At 33.6% G+C, this 20,241-nt stretch overlaps 2 protein-coding genes across 2 annotated transcripts; one reads left to right on the top strand and one right to left on the bottom strand.

Moving 5' to 3' along the window:
• Nucleotides 1-880: 880 nt before the first annotated feature.
• LOC143575698 (cell division control protein 6 homolog B-like) lies at nt 881-4,393 on the bottom strand. The gene is made up of 16 exons (XM_077059992.1): nt 4,208-4,393; nt 4,019-4,124; nt 3,706-3,926; nt 3,338-3,412; nt 3,104-3,213; nt 2,861-2,967; nt 2,711-2,770; nt 2,511-2,584; nt 2,336-2,386; nt 2,191-2,240; nt 2,023-2,089; nt 1,790-1,879; nt 1,452-1,514; nt 1,252-1,347; nt 1,064-1,153; nt 881-980 (listed from the first exon to the last, which is right to left on the bottom strand). The coding sequence occupies exons 1-16, from the start codon at nt 4,391-4,393 to the stop codon at nt 948-950; spliced, it is 1,479 nt and encodes a 492-aa protein (XP_076916107.1). The 3' UTR covers nt 881-947.
• Nucleotides 4,394-12,865: 8,472 nt separating this feature from the next.
• On the top strand, nt 12,866-15,704 carry LOC143575690 (uncharacterized). Its single transcript, XM_077059987.1, has 4 exons — nt 12,866-12,890; nt 12,977-13,281; nt 13,376-14,454; nt 15,391-15,704. Exons 2-4 carry the CDS (start codon nt 12,988-12,990, stop codon nt 15,635-15,637), a joined length of 1,620 nt encoding a protein of 539 aa, XP_076916102.1. The 5' UTR covers nt 12,866-12,890; nt 12,977-12,987; the 3' UTR covers nt 15,638-15,704.
• Nucleotides 15,705-20,241: the final 4,537 nt, after the last annotated feature.

Raw genomic sequence — 20,241 nt, 5'->3', positions numbered from 1 at the left:
TGCGGATTTGCATATTTGTTACTTGATAAAATGAAAATGAACGGTATTTAGACGTTGCGTTTTTATCGCGTGCGCATTCCATTTTAATTTTTAACAACGCATTGTCGGAGACGTCAATTCTAGCAGCTAACGATCATAGCTACCCCGGCACGACCACTACCAAGGGCCTATTGTACAACAATCCACTGCATATTTGTTACATGTACGTGCTGACGTGTTTATGTGTTCTTCAGCATTCACACATGCTATTTGCTTAACTTCAATTTGGTGTATTTGGAGAGCTAAAACACGGCGGTATTTGAAGGAAAGGCGGCCAACCTTAGGGGTGTGATAGGGGAAGTGAAGGCACTGAGTAAGGGTTAGATGGGAGGTTTGTGTGGTATGCTTATGTGTTTTGTTGGCTGTATGCCTGTATGGTGGTTTGTAGTTTCGTACAACACTGGACTAGCAACTTGTTATAGGTTTGGTTTTAGCCCATAGCAGAATCAAAACTTAGTGGCTCACCCACAAAACTAACTATTAACACAATATTGGATAAAACATTCCATAATGAACAACAAAATAATTATTTATACTAATCCAGAATGTGTGCTTTCTTTTACCAAGAAACATTTTCTAGAGTTGTATGTTAATCCAGTTGGGTTTGCTGATCTACACAGGACTATTTCTTTGAGAAAAAAGAAAATATAACTTCAACTAAAATAAAGAATGAATAATGCTGATATTCGGAGTTTTGATCCGCTGTTCAATTCCATGCGCCATTGACAAGCTCAATTTGAAACCTTTATGATCAAGTACACGTCTGCATGGTGGCAATAATCTGTAATAAGACAGAATATTATGGGCTTTTACATTGCAATTATATAGATGTAAGATGATTAAAAAAACACTAGATCCTAACCTTTACAATTAGCTTGAAAGTTATTACAGGTATTGATGATTGAAATTTACTGAAGACAGTTCCTAAAGAAACGAATGCCCTGAAAAACAGAGATTAAGTGATTATTATAGTCGGCACAAATAGAATAATAACATGTAGGAAGCTGAAAGTTGTTTTTGGTACCTGCAATGCAAAAATGATGTCTGCTTCATCTATCTGCAAAGTCACTCTCCTTAATTTATCATCTCTAGATTGACCAAGTTTTAAAATTCCCTACAAAATGGCAACAATTTATAAATATTTGCTGCAAAGAACAATTCATTTGAATCTTTTATATTTAAAAAGTAAAGGATAGGTGTTGTGGTAGTTACCTGATCACCAAGCACTCTACACATGCATGAAAGTTCCATTACACCAACTGGTGGTATCAATGTTGATTTGCAGACATCAATATAAAACTTGTTCAACTGTAAAGTAACAAGCTTTGATTAGAAAAATGGATATTTATAGAATCTTAAACTGTAATTTCATCTTTTATCTAAGAGATGATAGATATATTTATAATTTATACCTCTCCAATTGTCGTATCCTTCTTTCCTTTACGGAAATGCTTCACAACTGAACATAGTACAATCTACACCAAAAGGTGATAGAAAATTAGTTTACTTTAAAGAAACAATTGGATTGACCCGCTAACCTTGTTTTAACTTTTGGCCATTCTTCATAAATAATGAACAGTTTTGGTTATGTTTACTATGTGATACTAAACTAAAATAAATGGTATTCAAAATCTTTGAAATGAAAGAATTTGGATCTATTTGGCCCGATCACTTTTTTAGCTGAACTTTGATTTGACCTTTTTGAGATATAACACAACCTAAATCAACCCATTCATAAGTAAAATGGTACCTGTTGATGCTGTGGTAGGGATTGTATAGTGTCAACTATTGGTGATTTGTAAGCCCTTGATAAAGCAAAAGCCATATGATCAACCCTCACCTACAACAAATTGAAGTAAATAGGGGCAATTAGATAACTATTTAACGTAAAAATTAAATGTGGATATTATTTAAAAAAAAGAATCGTTACACAAGAAAATAGCTAAAATGTTCATAAGAAGATATTTAATGAAAAAAATTTACCATAGATGTCAAAGTTGAAGTGCAGGTAGCTTCTCTAAGCTCAGTTTCAAGCATCTCAATTGCACCCCTGAAAAAAAAATAATAAAGTTCAAGATTAGTTTCTGGCTTGAAAATTTAAAGATAAATCTGTAGACCATAAACAATTTAATTAATTAAAAGATATCCAACCTGCAGATACCAAGAGCTTTCCTCATATCTCCAGATGCTGCAGCTACTTTCTGCACATATTCAAATGTGCATCTTAGAATTTATAACTTTATTTGAAAAACATAAATTAAACAAAGATAATTAGATAAAGCTGTGATGTACTCACTCGTGCACAGAGTTCCAGTGCTTGTGGCTGAAAAACGGCGTAAGGAAGTGCCTGATAAAACAAAACACTCATAATTTAATCTTTTTTTTTTGCAAAAAATGGAATAAAGTAGAAACCACGAAATTGTTAATATTTTATAGTTAGGTAGCTGAAGAGAAAGACCAACAATGCTTACCATAAGCCGTTGTTTGAGAATCATGATGATTTGATCCATGGAGTATGATCGAAAAGACACAACAGTTGGTTTACCTGGCATACAAAAATAGAAACCACAAATTAATATTGAAAACTGAGAATTTATATAATTCATATATAACAGAAATTAGAAGCAGTTTGCATATGCAGAGTGATATAAGGAGAAAAACAAATACTCACAATTTAGAGACTGTAGTTTAGGGAGAAAACGATCCGTTAAGTCAATTGCATTAGCTATACCTGTAAAATAAGTTAGAATGAGAAATTTAAAAATAAATACAAAACAAAATGCATTAAGTTCAAACTTCAAAGACGGTCAGACAAGCATACCAATCAATATAACTTTGGAAAATGGCAATGTTGTTAGCATAAATAGATCATGAAGCACCACTCGGTCCTTAGTAATCAAATAATCCAGCTCATCAGCAATAACCAACCTGCTTAAAAGTTACAACTCATGTATCAAAAGATAATATATGGAATTGGAAAGCAGCTATATATTGAATCTGATCATTTATCAAGTTTGTAACACAAGATAACAGTTAACTATCCATACTGAATGATGCATCTTACATCATCTTAGTGTCAGAAGACTGCTGCTTTTGGAAATACAATTGCTGAAGTTGTTTCAAGGGTGTAGAGCGACCGCTGACTTTCTTATTTGGTTGACTTTTTTCAAGTATCTGCAAAATGAAAGGAAATATAACTTTATAAGCATAATACTGCTTACATATGAGTCTGCATATATATATATATATATATATATATATATATATATATATATATATCATTAAAAAAAGGTTTCACCTTGTTGAAAATTTCTGATGTGCTTGAGAGTGAAGTACAGTTTATAGTCAAAATATCTGGCAGTTGACTGCCAGTCTGAAAACAATAACCATGGGTCATTAGTTAACTGAAAGTAACACAGAATCCATACAACAAACAGTAAAAAATCACTGAGCATATGTTAATAATGCTACAAACATAACCTTATTATGAGTGCAAGTAAATGCCAACCAGTAACTTCTGTTCAAAGAACTACTAATACTAAAAGTACTCTTCCGAAATTATACTAAATTAACCTAAAATTAAAGCAATTGGCAATGCATAATAATGAACTCACTATTTCCAATTATATACTTCAAATCAGCATTCTGAATCTCAAAAGTAATTACCTCTTTAGCCCAAACAGCCAAACACCCCTTCACATTTTCCACCGAAAGCGATTTTCCGGTCCCAGGACATCCACAAATGTACAAACTCCCAGCCTTCTCTTCCACAATAGACTGCCTGCAAAACTCCACTATCCGTTTCTGTTCATCCTCACGGCACACAGCCATAGACGGTGCTGTCGATACATGCAACGCCTCTTTCACCACACTTATTTGCCCTAATTCTACATCAAATAAAATAAAACACATTTTTCAATAAAATGAATTGCATAATTCGGCTTCAAATTAACTCATTCAAATCGAGATATAATATAACCTGTTGGATTCCAGATCGGTTTATCCAGGAGACCGTCCAGTAACTTTTTCACCGGAAGATTATTATTATTATTATTATTATTCATTTTCGTTACACCAGTTTCAACCTGTAGAATCGAAATTGACTGTAACAATAAGCTAGTGAGTAATGAAATCAATTGAGTGATTAATCGAAGTTTCGAGAACTCACATTTGCTCGATTTGTACTCGGACTGTCATTGACTCGTTGACGAGCTGACTTACTCTTCACCGGAGGGCACGATTTGGATGGAGTATTGATAACTGGATTATCGATCAAAGCCGAATTGGATCTCAGCCTCCGTTTGTGAGGAGAAGGAGCATCTCCGCCGACGATAGCTACAGCGATTGACGGCATTTTGTGTAGATCTGTCGGAAATTGGTGTAAATTGGAAGCAATTGAATATGGAAATGGAGGCAATGGCTGAAATATAGAGTTTGTGTGACTCAGTTTCGCGGGAAGCGTCATATTCTTTTGGCAACTGAAAATTTCCCGCCATGTTGATTGCGGGAAACACAGAAACGAAATAAATAAAAGATGGAATAGAAATAATAATAGAGGCATAAACAAGGGAGTCGCTCATCTATTACTCAATGGCTTGTAACTAGCGAAGAGCTACCTACCGTACCGATACCGACTGGTTCTGAAAATCACAAAGTCTTGGTAGTTGGTACTGGTACCGAAATACGGCTCGGTATCGGTATTGAAGGTAAAAATTCGGGAAATACCCGTACCGTACTGGTACCGTGACGATCCCGAAACTCAAAACTTTGATACCGAAGTTGCTCATCCCTACTTGTAACCAGTGTTTCGTAGAATGTACAAGCACCCGTAGAATTAAACACCATCTTATTATGCTATTGTCATGTTTGATAAACTCCGGGTGTAGCCAGCAAACCCAAAAGTTTAAGATCAAACAAACAAGCAATTCAACCTTCGAATAATTAGTCATTACATATCTATTCGTAAAACCAGTGGGTCTGACTTCGTTTATGGAATTAAAGTTGATTATTATTTTTTTTAAAGTAGCATGCGATTTGTTTTTATTTTATTTGTACACGTATGTACTTATTTTTATACACTAACAATTATGACCTTATATACAACACATTTTTTTATACAGTGAAACCATCCACAATACCCGAGTGAACATTTCTGATATTGATGTCAGTCATTCATATTAATTTTAACGCTCCGGACATGACTTACCTAGAAGGCAGGAACACCATTAAAAATGAACCCCGTCACTATGGAAAAACCCCATTAGTCAGTTTTTGAACCTGAAGCCACAAAGATCACAAGCGCCAAACATCACCCATATGTAATTGTGCCAAAAATTCAAGTGATTATAAGGCTTGTTTTTTTATGGTTTGGGTCAACCATCCAGATCAAGAAGGCGCCAAAAAATGGGGGGAGGCAAGTAACCCCTTCCCGTTAAGGCACTAACTTGGTAGCGGTTGTGAGGGCTGAAAATGGTGGGGTACGCACCATTTTAATTAGTGGTGTCCATGAGTTGGTTTGAGGCAATTTTTGATTAAACCCATAACCATAATTGATCCGTTAGGGTAGTTTTAGTTCATAATCCTATTGGGGTGTGGTAATCTTTGGGCTCCAAGCGGTTTCGTTCTTTTTAGTTCATAATCCTATTGGGGTGTGGTTCTATGGCCACCTTAGGCCGTGGCAGAAGCCCAGTCACGGTATTAGTCATATGCCCATACTTTGAGTTATGGCCCATTAAGTGTTACACTCAATACTTTGTTTAAGCTTTCAAATAGGTTATAACTTGTCTTTGGGTGGTTTGATCGTATTAAGTCTGTCAATGGGACAATGGTCTTGAGCCATAGTTTGGATGCGGGTGGTCATAAGCAGGGTGTTCAAAATGCCCGTACTCGAATAAGCTTATTAGGTTCGGGTCATGGCCGGCTCCGAAAAGGCAAAAATACTTTTGGGTTGAAGGCGGAATTTTTTTTGGGTATTAAGTAAAATAAGTATTTTGTTGGGTTTAAATAGTTTAATTTTTATATAGGCTTGCTTAGTTGTAATTTGGTTTGTGTAAAAAACTTTTGTATAAGAAGTAAACATGTCTCAAGTAAGGCTAGAACCATCAACATCTTGTTGTGAGTAATAGCCATTTGCCATTAGACCAAGCTAGTGGTTATGTAATGGTGTTAACACTAAATATACATATTGTTTTTAATAAAAATACATATAATTTTTTTCAAAAAAAAAAATCGGGCCTAGCGGGGTGTCGGGCCTGTAGCCGTCGACCACCTTGCCACCCCCAAGGGCCGGCCCTGGTTCGGGTTAAATAGGGTAAAAAAATACTAGTCGGGTTATTAGGTCATTGTTAATTGGGGGTTTCATGCTCGTTTTCAGAAAAAAAAATCGCGTTTTGGGTTAATCCGAATAACTTTGATTTAGTTATAAATTTTGAATGAATTTTAAGAAACTTTATTTCAATGTACAGTAGAAACTCGATAAATTAATACTCGATTATTTAATAAACTCTCTAAGATAATATTTTTTGCCGGTCCCGACTCAGGGATAGGGTGCTAAATTAATAATTCGCTAAAATTATAAGATAATACGTTTTTGATAATTTCTTTAGACCACATATAAAATATAAATTAATAATTCCTTATATATAGCATATTACATGAATGATTTATGAAGGTTTCTTGAAAAATGACTCAATTGTCTTTTGTTTTTTGTTGAAATCAATTTCCCCTTGAATCTCGTCTCTAATTTTCCTTAGCATGGTAAGAACTTCTGGTGTTGTTTTCTCATAGTTCAACAATAAATTGTTCAATGTGATTGCCGTTTTAATAGCTTCGTTTCGCGAAGGGGGCTCCATTGTAGAACTTTCATAATCTTCTTCATCGATATCATCTTTATTAATTCCAATAACGCTTTCAATAATTTCTTCATCAGTCAACAACTGTGCAACTACATTTTCTTCTGGGTGAGTCAGAACATTCTACTATAAATTAATAAAATATTAATTAATATATAAATTAATAATTATTAATTTATCGATTAATTAATAACTTTTTTAATTAATAAATTTTGGTGGTCCCAAGTTTATTATTTTATAGAGTTTCTACTATAATTCAAAAAAGGTTAGCAGCACAGCTTGTTACCCGTTTGTCTTCTGTTTCGATGTAATAACTATTTTTCAGTTTTAAAACCATCTAAGCTAACTAATATATTAAAGGAAAACCAATTTGTCCACTTGTCCTTCTCCTAGAATGTCCATCTAATGTTCCATGTCATCCACTTTCCATGTTTATAATTTCCACGTAATGAATCAATTAATTTTAATCCTAATGTTAATCTTCTTACTATACTATTAAAGTAAAACAAGATATTCACATGGCCTTCAAATAGGATGTCCACATAAGCTTACAATGTTTTCATCTATAGAATTATCACATAATTCACTAATTAATATTTTATAGAATCATAACCTCACTAATTAATGTTTTCTAAAATATATGTACATTATCATTTAACTTAAATTATACATATGTGTATAAAAAAACACATGTGTACATATATGTACATATTATACATATATGTATAATGTAGCTAAACCTATAAAAAAAATTTCCGGTTTTTTTTTGTTTTAGAAACCGGGATGATAAATAGGAATTTTTGTTTTTTTTTACTTTTTTTATTTTTGTGTTTTTTTTTATTTTTGGGTTTTTTGTGGTCCAAAATGGTTCTTATAGTTCCCAATTCCCAAAAAGTTCTCAAATGATCCTGATCCTATATATATATATATATATATATATATATATATGGTTACGTTATAGTAAGAAGTATGGTTTTTATAGTAAAGATAAGAAGTATTTTTCCTACATCTTATGATTTTGCAGAGAACAATGTAAATAATTCTTATGATAGCTACATACATACATACATATATATAAATATACATATATATGTGTGTGTGTGTACTAGATTTTATCTCCCGTATTACGGGGTTTGTTTTACATTATTCGTTTTTAATATTTAAATATGTGTATTTGGATTTTAATTTTATTTATTGTAAGAAAGTTAATAATTAATATATACTTGAGGTTTGATGATAAAATGGTTTCACAAATAAATGATATGTTATAATCCGGTTTAAAACTATATGGGTTTGGTGATACCCATTACCCATTTTTTTCTTTATTATAAAATTATTTCTTAATTATAAATAATATATTTTTTTTAATAAAATAGGATATTAATTTTTAGTATATCCTTATTTTATAGAATTTTCATATCAAATATTTTATGAAATTAATTTTTAATATAGTGAGATGTTATAACCCGTTTAAGAGCTATATGAGTTGGTGAGACCTTTACCCGTGAATTCGGGTCATATGCGTGAGAAACTTTCATTTACAAATAAAACAATCTAATGGCTAGAAAGAATGGTTGTTTTACATTTTTCGTTTTTTAATATTTATTTTTTGGATTTTAATTTTTTTATTGTAAGAAAGTTAATAATATACTTAGAGTTTGATGATGAAAAGGTTTCATAAATAAATGATATGTTATAACACGTTTAAAAGCTATCTGAATTTGGTGACCCATGACCCGCTTATATTTTTTACTACAAAATTGTTTATTAATTATAATTAATATCGTTTTCTTTTTAAATTGGTTATTAAATTTTAGTATATCCCTATTTTATAGGATTTTCATTTCAAATAATTGGTAAGATTAATTTTTAATTTAATGAGATGTTATAACCCGTTTAAAAGCTATCTGGTTTTGGCAAGACCCATACCCATGAATTTGGGTTAAATCAATGAGAGACCTCAATTTAAAAAATCAAGCAATCTGGTGGCTTCCATAAAAGGGGGAGAGACCACATCGCGACACGTAGGATTTTAGGGGTTTCGTTTATATATATATATATAGGGTAGGTTAAAATAAAAACCCACTTGAGTTGTGAAAACTTTAGAAACTCATTCTCAACCACATGTTTTTAATTAAAATTTAAATCTCGTGGTCCACAATTAAAGTGAATAAAAAATATAAATATAAATATAACATTTTATCTCTCCTGAAAACTTATATAAAAATTAGTAAAAAAATTTTAAAAAATAGCAAAACAATGTTTTTTAGTTTTCGATATTTTGTATTAAATGTTACAACATATATTACGTGTGTAAAAAAAAAAAGAAAACGATGTTACATAGGATTTTCACGGGGTTTCACAACTCAAGTGGGTTTTCATTCTATACTTCGTGTTTGTGTGTATATATACGACATTTGAAATTTTTCCACCCGTGTGTAACACGGGCTACTATCCTAGCATCTCAATATTTAAGCATTGAGGGTATGACTGTCATCTCTTACAAATGTATCCTTTAAAGAGGACGGCTTCTTGGACAAGGACGTGGCTGAATGTCATGGTGCAGATGCTGCATCACTCATGCATCTAAGCATTGAGGGTCCAATTGAGAGCAACCTGACTAACCCGGAACTCGAACCTTAACAAGTTCAAGTTGCAGGTTAGTTTTTACTTTTTTAAAATCCGAATAACCTAACCCGATACTCCTAGGCCATGGCTTGGATGTGGCTTTTGGTTGTATTTCGTCGTCCTTTAGAAAGTATGGTATAATTAATTTGTGGTTCGTATGGATTTAATTTTAAAGTCTGTTAATTTCGATGTGTTATTCCGGTGATTGTCTCTAGCTGCTTGCTCCGTTTATTAAAATTAGTTAGCCGTTAAAAAGAATTTCAAATAAAAGATCACCCCATTAATTGTTTAGATCCAATTTCCTTTTTTCCAAAACCCTCCACCACCCTCTCAATTCCTTATATAAACATCCATCTACAGTTAATTAACACAAACAAATCACTCAAAACATCTTCAATTCTTCTTCCCTACCATACACACACCATGGGTCGTGCCAAAATCCCCCATCACCAACCCCAAAAAACGCAAAATCACTTTCAACTCACGAAGCAGTGGCATGATCAAGAAAGCCCGAGAAGTCGCAACCCTTTGCGACGCCAATGTCGCCATGATCATCTTCTCCGATGATCAACAAACCCCACAAATCTTCCCACCCCATCACGGCAAACTCATCAGTACGATCGATGTTTACAGCCGTACCCGGCGTGCGAACCCTGAAAGCATCAAGGGTTACACTTTATCGGATTATTACAATGAAAGGAAGAACAAGGTTGAAGAAGAACTTGTGAAGGAGAAAAAGAAGAACTTGGAGGCCAAGTTTCCTTCTTGGATAGTTTCTCGGAAGCGGGTTTGCGGGAGTTGGCGTTAGGGTTGGAGAACAAGATCGTTGATGTCCAAAGCAGAATTGAAAGTTTCAAGAATATTATTCCGAATAATGTTGAATATCCTCAAGTGGGGTTGGGGTTTTATGATAATAATATTAATAACCAGATGATGATGCAATCATGGAACCCTAGTTTGATGGTGGATCCTATGAATAATATTATAATGGGTCTGTCTGAGTGAAGATCATGTGATTTATGATGATGACAACTTCAGTCTTCAACCTCCGTTAATGATGTTGAATGAAGATGAATGTGATTTATGTTGGTGACAATTTCAGTCCATTAATGATGTTGAATGAAGATAATAATCATAATAATGTGATTTATGATGATGGTGACAATTTCAGTCCGTTAATGGATCAGCAATATTGTTTTAAAATACTGTAAAGAAAGTTCCTAACGCTATAGAATATGTTAATTTATTCAATCCCCGCCGGATAAACAAATGAAGAGTATGAGACGGTTCCGGATAATCGGATGGGCATCACCTAATACAATAGTTGTTGTATACCCGTGAAACATTTCATAATTAGTATATATAATACTTGGTTTCGTATCTAAACGCCCTTCCCGCCACTCGTTTCAATATTTCCTCTCTAGGTTTTTCTCATATGATCTTGTTTTTTTCTGTCATGCATATTCAGATAATTAAAAGAATGATAATTATAAAAAGTATGTCATAAATTTAATTTATAAAGTTTTAAAGTTGTAAATGTTCTAACTATAGGTTCTCAAAACTCAAAAGTGGTAAATAATCCTTCTAAAGTCCATACCTATCATGATGCTCACTTATAGAACAATATATGCTTTAAATTGTTGCTTGTGATAACCGTGGTTTCCTGGAGTAGATAAAAAAATGCAATTGAGTCAAATACCTAGTAATACATACTATAAATTAAAGCAGGCACAATACGGAAAGGTGTGTTTGTTTTCTCATGATCAAGATCACGGATGTAGGCACAACCTCACAATGCACAAAATTATAGAAAAGTGGTAAAATAAGAAATAAAAAAATAATTCCCCACCCCAAAGGGATAATTTCTCATGATCATGATCACGAATGTAAAAAAACACAAATTGTACAATGTTAGCAGTATTTTAAACTTTTAGTATTGAAATGACGCTGTGATGAATCACATTTTTTTTAAAAAAAAAGCAATTTTACTCCTATATAAATATATTCTTGAAGTATATATATGCTCGACAAATAAACATATAAGTGATTAGTATTATAAAGATACAAATATATACGTAACAAACAAACAAAAAAAGAACCCTTTAGAAGTACAAGGACTATAATTAGTAATTACATTTAGGGGTGTTCTTCAGGTTCGTTTTTTGGATTTCGGGTTTTTCGGGTCGGGTTCTTCGGGTTTTAAAGTGTTGAATCTTGACCTGTAACCAACCCAAATCTCTCACGGGTTTTTTAGGTTTGGGTAATTTAGGTTCGGGTTTTTTCAAATTGAGTTAATCGAGTTTCGATTATCCTAGAAAACAAACAAACAAAAGGAAAAAAAAAAGCACAAAAACAAAAACATTTTAAAAACTACAACACTAAAATTAAAACAACACATTCTTCGTGACTTATAACAAATAATCAAATAACAAGCCAACATAACGTGATAAAACAATTCAAAGAAGAGTAAAACTAACTCGAGCCTTAATCGTATTCAATCGGGCATGATTTGGTTGTTCGACTCCGGTTGCTATTAGTAATAAACGAAAAACATAAATTAATAATAAACAATTGATTCATAATAGTTAAAATAACAACAGTTGATTAGAGCCATATCATGATAACTTTAGTGGCTAAGACTTAGCTTATTATACCTTAAAATATATTTAATTTCAAAACGAAAAGTTTATTCTGGATGACCCGAAACATATAAATCAAACCCGAGAACCAACTCAAATTACTTTGGTTTGGGTTCGGGTTAGTATTTTCTCAAGTTTGAGTTCTTCAGGTCGGGTTAGTTCGGGTTCAGGTGCTGGTTTTTTTGGGTTAGGTTTCGGGTAAAAGTGACAGCCCTAATTACGTTAACCTGAACATTTAGCACCAAAATAGTGAATAACATATTGTGAGGACCGAAAGTGAAAATTTAAAATATCTCCTTCTCCGTATACGGTCCATAGAAATACACAGAATACACACACACACACACAGAATGTGTAAATACATCCAAGATATTTTCATGTGGCAGAAGATGACCTTTTCAAACCTCTCTTTCTATTTCTCTTCTTAAACTGAAGGCATTCACTTCGTACTCCGGTAGCCTCTCGCCGGAATCCTCACCGGAAAACACTCAGTCAACGCCGTGTTTACAGATAGCACTTACACAGGTCTGCAAATTTCAATCAGTTATCTAATTATATCTTTTCGCTTAATTGAATCGAATACGAATTACTTCTTACTTTCATTTCCGTATCTTGTGTGATCCCATTTTAATGCCCTAAAATGTGTCTACATGTGCGTTTTTTAGCTCGTTATTGTTTCGTCGATTCATGTTCAATTTTATTGAGATTTGATCGGATTATTGATTAGTTGCAGGTTGAATGAATCAATTGATCCAAAATCTGTTAGGTTTTGTTCGTGTTGCAGCTGAATTTGTTCGTTTACGTGTTTAATTTGATTAGGTGTATAGGAAATGGGAGTAAGAGTGGCGAGTGGTTGTTTGAACTGGTCTCAATCGTCAAATTACTGGCCGTTGTGTTTATCGCCTCAAACCCTAGCTTCCGCAATCTCTTCACCGTCAGCCAGACACCGCCAATTAGCGAAAGTTGCGGTCGTTTTCCGGTACGTTAATCGGCCGGCAATATTCGGAACGAAGTTGAGCCGATCTCGTTCGATCGAATCAACAGATCGGAGAATTGCTAAAACTGTCGTTACAGCGAGCTTAGATGCACAATTTTCTGATGAAGAATTCTGTAGAGAGATTCAGGTATTAGTGAATTATATTTAAATTATGATTATATTTTATAAGAGTTATAATTGTAGTGTATTCTCATATTTTAGACATAATTCTCTAATATTAGGAACTGGCGCTTACATTTAATCTATCCGATGAGGATGATACTAACACTACAGACAGTGAAATCGTACCGGAATCAGAACCGCATAACTCACAGAACTCAGATCCGTTTGTGAATTCGAAAATGAATCCACCGGAGTGGACAGGGGACATGATTCCAGCGAGTATAGAGCGGAAGGCGAACAGTGTGGACCTTCCGTTTTCGTTACGGATGATACAGAAGAAGAAGCAATGGCAGGAAGGTTTAAGAGAAGCAGGGGAATCTGCTTATTGTTCAGTGAAGAAAGCCTTCTCTTCAATGGTGTTTATAATCCGTGAGCTTCAAAGTTACACTCTACAAATGAGAGAGATTCTGTTTTATGAAGATTTACAGGAGGTTTTAGTGAGAGTACAGAAAGAGATGAATGCATCTTTTGTATGGTTATTTCAGCAAGTGTTTTCACACACTCCAACATTAATGGTATATGTCATGATTCTTTTAGCCAATTACAGCGTGCATGCGATGTCTAACAACATCGCGTGCAGTGTGACGCTGGCGTCAAACAGTGCCACAGTAGAGTCCATTACATCTATTCAAGACCATAAGCCTAGCAAAATCGACTCTTCATCGATTAAAACTTTCCCGGTAACCTCAAGCGGGAAGCACACATCAATTGGTGGCATTAATGGTGGTGGCGGTAATACCAGGCCAGTAGCTAGTGGCACAGACGGTGAGGAGAGTTTTGATGGGACGATTGCACATCACCGAAAAGTTATTCTAGATGAAGCTTCATCATCATCATCAACAAATACAATAAACCCATCGGTTTCGGGTCAAGAAGATGAATCGGGTTTATGGCAATCTATTGTGGAAGAAGCTGTTAATATGCAGGATGTGATCAGAAATGGAGTTTTAGATCATGATACAATGCGAAGATTTGTTTCTCCGGTGACCGGGAACGTGATTGAAGAAGACAATGCCTCAGAAAACCATTTCAGAACAGAACTTCTATATCAAATGGGTCTATCTGAAGAACCTGATAGCTCTCTTCTTCTGGCCAATTATGCTCAGTTCCTGTTCCTCATCGCACATGATTATGACAGGTACAGCCCTTTTATTCTTAATTAGTCTTTTACTTAAAATCCTTAATATGATTTCGATTACAAAAGACCAGTCAACTCTGCGGTAGTCCCTTGACTTTTTTTTAATGGGAGGTCGTGGGTTCGAGCCTCGCTTGAAACAATTTGTTTCGGGTTAAGTTAGGGGGTTTCCCAGTTGTGATTTACCAGGTGGGCGGGCCAGGTCACAACGCTTTATTTTTCAAACGGAAGGATGATCCTTTTGATAGGTGATCCCGGGTATCTGGGACGTCTTTGCCATTCAAAAAAATGATTTAGATTATCATTAATCCCCATCTTTTAATCATATATATACCAAATTTATATAAAAGCCCAATTTTTATCCGATATGCAAGTAGATTGAGCTAAGTTGGACCCATCCACATTTGATAATAAAATATCTTTTCCTTGCGAAACGTGACACCAAGGTACACTAGGCATCCTTTTTCAAGCTTTCTTTTTCAATAAAGTAAAGAGCCAAATTGTTGTCATATTCAAGGAAGGGATAAGATCATTAGGCCGGAGAAATTGTGTGGTATGGTTTCTTGCATTAAAAGAAATCATCTAGATGCATCTCTCTTCATGCACATACAAAAAGCATCCTACCTTTATATCTAAACACAAATAATCTTTAAATAAAGAAAACATGACGTTTGCATAACTATCTGGTTCCTGATACATGATATTTTCGCTTGGTTTTTTAGCATCACATATTTATGTAGATAATCTGACTTAATACCTTATTTTTATAAATCATTCATAAATTTGTATTTATTGAAGGATGTAAGCAACGATAAATACGTTTAGTTGACTTGATAAACGTTTCTTAATCTGAAGTTGGAAAATTTTAGAACATATAGACTACAAAACACTTTGTTGACTTGTACTTTATGCAATAAAAGTTGTTAATTTATGTGATAGAGCGGAAGAGTACTTCAAAAGGGCGTCTAAGGTAGAGCCGAAGGACGCAGAAGCACTAAGCAAATACGCAAACTTCTTATGGGAAGTAAGAAAAGATTTATGGGCTGCTGAGCAAACTCTTTTAGAAGCCATTGCTGTCGACCCCGTTAACCCATTTTACGCAGCCACGTATGCAAATTTTCTCTGGGCTAACGGGCCTGACGACACTTGTTTTCCATTCGATTCGCCTGAAAAAGCCACTTCTTGACCTTTATATATCCACTGCATAATCGGTTTTAGGTTAGTGGATCATGTAACCGATAATAAGGATGAAAAGAAAAAAACGTCAATGCTTATGGGTGGGTTAATTTGCGGTTAAAGATTATGTCATTGCCGGTTAAGGAACAGTGATTATGATGGACGGTGGCAGTGGAGGTGACGGTGGTGGTGGTGATGTTTTGATCAGGTCCTTTGAAGTTTTAGTTTGATTTTATTTTGTTTTCGCTATAAAGTGTGATTTTGTAAGGGCCAACAATTGTAATTAATTTTGTTTATAAACTATAATCGATATATATCAAGCATGTCACACAAGAAAAGAAAAAAAACATTCTTTTTAAGAAAAATATGAGTTGATATATATCAAGCATGTCACACAAGAAAAGAAAAAAAAACAAGCGTATATAAATGTCGTTCTTTTTAAGAAAAATATGAGTTGAATCCTTTAATTGTAATGGAATGAGAAAGTAACCTTGTGAATTATGATGACTTTCTGATTAAAAAGTTACAGTATACGCAATTTACATGGTTCAGTCAATTATTATTATATCTTATAATGCATGTGGCTAGCTTATAACAAATGCATTAATAGACAATTTTCAGGTTCAGTTATTTTACAATAAAATTACAATAACTTAAATGCAACAATTTATTAATAAAAAAACATAACTATTTATTTAATTGGCGTCTTGATTTCCGTCAAACATGAAAGCGTCCACCTTAGTTAAAAATTCAAAAGCCTACTCATTTTAATGTTTTCTTTCTCAGAACTTGACGAATCATACGCAACTAACAAATGTTGAAAAGAATCAATTATGTGAAACAGTGAAAGTATATTTTAATGTGTAACTTTTAATGAATTTGAAGAGTAAAGAGCTAAAAGGGTAAGAATATGTGAAAATGTATGATGAATTTTGTGATATATATAAGGTTAAATTTGTTTTTATGTCTTTTTTTAAGTTGATCGATGAAGTAGCCCATCTTACACGGAATCATTCGGGAGAAAGCTTGGAGTAATTACCGGATTTCAGCGAAAAATAATACCTGGGACAAACCTAGGGGCCAATGTTCCTGGCCGTGGCCAGGTTCTTCCTATGAGTTCCAAATCGACTCTATCCCTCTTACATAGTTAATAATTTATTGTCTGCCTATTACGTTACTGGCCGATATGATGAAAAACATGATTTTGAATATATTAACTAGTAATCGTACTTTAACTACACCACCTGTAATCACCTAGTAATTATAAACATTAAAAAAATTGTTAACATCATTCAACCGATAGTTTTTTTTTTACTACCATCATATATTGACAACAAAACAATCTGTTTTGATTTTTCTTTCAATAAAAACATAATCAGTTATTAATGGAGAGCAAATTCGGTATCCCTTTTAAAGGTATATATATTTTCTTCGTTTGCTAATTTAAGATAATGTCTAGAGCATCGCATATATTATTATTAACTCCACAATTAATGAAGTAATTATAATTAATGACAATTAATAATAAAACAACAAATCGCCAATAACCAAAAAATGGTGATTTTAAATATTATTGGGACAAATAACTAATGTTAAGAATTTTTATTTTCTTAACATAGAAATTTAGAAATTGGAATGCGGCTATTGTTCAACCAAGTCTACAAGGTACAAGCGAATCACCGATCACATAATACACTCTAACCAGGATTTTTGCTTTAGAAACCTTGTTACTAATTAAGAACCCAATGTAGCATATGCCACAATAAAGGTGAGAATAAATTGTGCAATTTAGTTATGGGCTCAAAACAAATCTATCGTCCATGTTTCCTTTTTTATATTTTCATAAGGGTGGGGTGGGCTGCGAGTAGTGCCATTGGGTACCATGGGTGGAGCAGAAACACCGCGGGCACCCTCTACATTTCTATTTCTGGATTCAACTATCCGCTCACATCAAACAGATATAACCATCATTTCCATTAACTTTTTTACCATTTCCAATCTAATAAATTCTTTAGGGTATTGAAAGGAGTTACGCCACCCTTTAGCATAGTTTAGAGTAGTTCATGGTAGTTTTGAGTTGTCACCATGCGAATGGTCGGAAGCTTAGGTAATTTGTTATATCGGATTGTGCCCCTGCTGCCATCAATAAGTATTTGCTTAATTTGCATTATAAATGGTTCGGTTAGTTTAATTATTATAAAATTGTTCGGTTAATTAGGTTATTATAAGATTTGGTACTATTAATTAGGCTAGCCATCGATGATTAACGATTGGCTTAAGATGCACGTAGATTCAAACTAATTTCAGTTATAACTAGGTCAATTAGAATATAAGCACTTATTTAAATTTGTAAAAGAGAATAAACAACAACTAATATTTTTCGATTAAGTTAAATAAATTATTATCACATTTAACTATAATCAAACTAAGGCAGGCTTGGACAATGTGCAAGGTAGGCTACCATACAGAGCTTACGATCTCAAGTGGCCCAAAATTTTTACAAAAAAAAATATATACATGCATATAAAACAAGAAGTAAACATAAAATGTCATCTGGCGCAGTGATTAAAGTCGGTTCTTATAAATTGCTACGCGTGAGATCAAGTCCCGTCCACCCTCAAAATGTCGACTTACCATTATTAATGGCAAATTTTTAAAACTAAATAACTAATTAAGTTAATAAAAAATTTTATTATGTTTAATTTTTAGGGCCAGATTTTATAACTTGTATAGGGCTCACGAAGGCCCTTGAATTCTCCAGGGCGGCCCCGAATAAAACCATAAAAATTGCCTAAATTAATCAAAACCGAACCATCGGTTTCTCAATCGATTATGTTCTTTTGGTTATTTGAGTTGTAGTAATTCAATATTTATGCTGTGGTAACGAGTCAAAGTCAAGTCAAGGTCAACTCTTGTATAATTTAGTTTTTAAATGCAAATGTAGAAACCAAAGGAAATTAGGGCGCATTATGCTTGATATAGCATTGCAATTTGTACTTTGAGTATACTAGAAAACTTATAAAAAATTCAATCAAGGCTTAATGTTCTCCCCAATACCCTCCTCCTCAATAACTACTAGTCATAAATGAAAAGTAAAAATGATTAATTATCAGGAATTAAATTGCCATTGGTGCATTTTGTCCAAGAGAGGAAGTTTAGGAGTTATACTAAGAAACAATTTTCAGTGGTTAGATCAGGATTGATCCAACGGCTCATATTTCATTGTGTGTATACATATACTTCATGTCAGCATATTAATGGAGTTTCTTTGAGAGAACCAGAAGAAATAGAGAGAAACAAATAGCTTATAATTTGCATAAATCTTTCTTGAAGCCTATGGAAGGTGGTGGATTTCTTAATTATGTGAAATTACAAAAGCAACCTCCTGTTGCTCCTCCATTAACAGCCATTGGAAGGTTCTTGCAAGGTCAAAGTCATCACAATTTGATGAAGAATTCAGGATCATTCATCCCTTCAAATGGAGTTCATGGATTTTCTTCGTACTCTAATGAACGGATCGGTTGTGTGTATGATGAATCTGACCCCATGGACATTGCTTGTCATGGTGTTTTACTAAAGAATTATCAAAACATACAAGTTAACAATGAAGTGATGATCAAATCGGGTGCGAAAAGTATATCCAAAAGCGGATGTCATAAGAATTTGATCAAGGGGCAATGGACAGATGAAGAGGATAGGTTAAATAAACACACTGTTTTTCTTGCTTTCACTTCATTATTTTTGTAAAAATATTGAATCTTGATCCATGCATGAATAATGAATAAATTTCTTAATTTTTGTGTTATGTAGGAAACTTCTTCGGCTCGTGAAACAACATGGAGTTCGGAAATGGGCTCAAATCGCTGAGCAAATGACCAGGAGAGCTGGAAAACAGTGTCGTGAGCGATGGCATAATCATTTGCGCCCTGATATCAAGGTTCTCATTTCATCTAATTTATTTTGGTTTATTGGAGTTCAATTCAACAAGTTTCTAAATTAAATACACTTTCAAAACCCTAAGTTCTGTCATGACAGTATTATATGATCTACAAACAATGGATTTGGTGAAGATTTTGTGGGATTATGATTATGACTCCCTAGGTTATCTAAAAAACCCTAATTGTCCGAATAACTTTTTTTTTCCTAACAAACCCTAATATTATACAACAATTTGTTTCTTCTTATCAAACCCTAATTTTATACCATTCAATTTGTTTCTTCTTTGAATCCCTAGCTAATCTCTTTTTGTTAAATAACAAGTCATTGCTTTGAATTTTGAAGGGGGTGTTCTAAGAAATGTACCTTGTTATTCCTTATGGTCAGAAAATACCCTTCTATGGTTTTATTTTAATCAACTTTGTGCAAACATATATAGTATTATTGATTTATCTGAAGGACTATTACAATTCTAGCTTTGTATGTTTGGCCATTGCAATTGTTTACTTTTAAGTTAGTTATATGGCAAATGGTTGCTCAAGATTCACTAAAACTGAGTATCACCAACTCAACATCATCAACGGTCGCAAATGCAATGGTGTCTAGATTATGAATTTTATGTTCATTTCATAATTGTTTTGTTTTTATAAAAGTACATATAATTGTAGTTTTCTTGTG

The sequence above is a fragment of the Bidens hawaiensis genome, unplaced genomic scaffold (genome assembly GCF_021521415.1).
Source record: "Bidens hawaiensis isolate Kalapana, Puna unplaced genomic scaffold, B.hawaiensis_p1.1 tig00027583_1, whole genome shotgun sequence".
NCBI lineage: Eukaryota > Viridiplantae > Streptophyta > Magnoliopsida > Asterales > Asteraceae > Bidens > Bidens hawaiensis.
Note: the sequence above shows the minus strand (reverse complement) of the source record. Positions and strands in the feature narration are given on the sequence as shown.

Coding starts and splice junctions, on each gene's coding strand:
- LOC143575698 (XM_077059992.1), bottom strand. CDS start 4,393: ATGCCGTCAATCGCTGTAGCTATCGTCGGCGGAGATGCTCCTTCTCCT. Junction 3,214..3,337: donor CATCAGAAATTTTCAACAAG/GTGAAACCTTTT, acceptor TTCATTTTGCAG/ATACTTGAAAAAAGTCAACC. Junction 2,771..2,860: donor TTCCAAAGTTATATTGATTG/GTATGCTTGTCT, acceptor CTTATTTTACAG/GTATAGCTAATGCAATTGAC.
- LOC143575690 (XM_077059987.1), top strand. CDS start 12,988: ATGGGAGTAAGAGTGGCGAGTGGTTGTTTGAACTGGTCTCAATCGTCA. Junction 13,282..13,375: donor AATTCTGTAGAGAGATTCAG/GTATTAGTGAAT, acceptor CTCTAATATTAG/GAACTGGCGCTTACATTTAA. Junction 14,455..15,390: donor ATCGCACATGATTATGACAG/GTACAGCCCTTT, acceptor TTTATGTGATAG/AGCGGAAGAGTACTTCAAAA.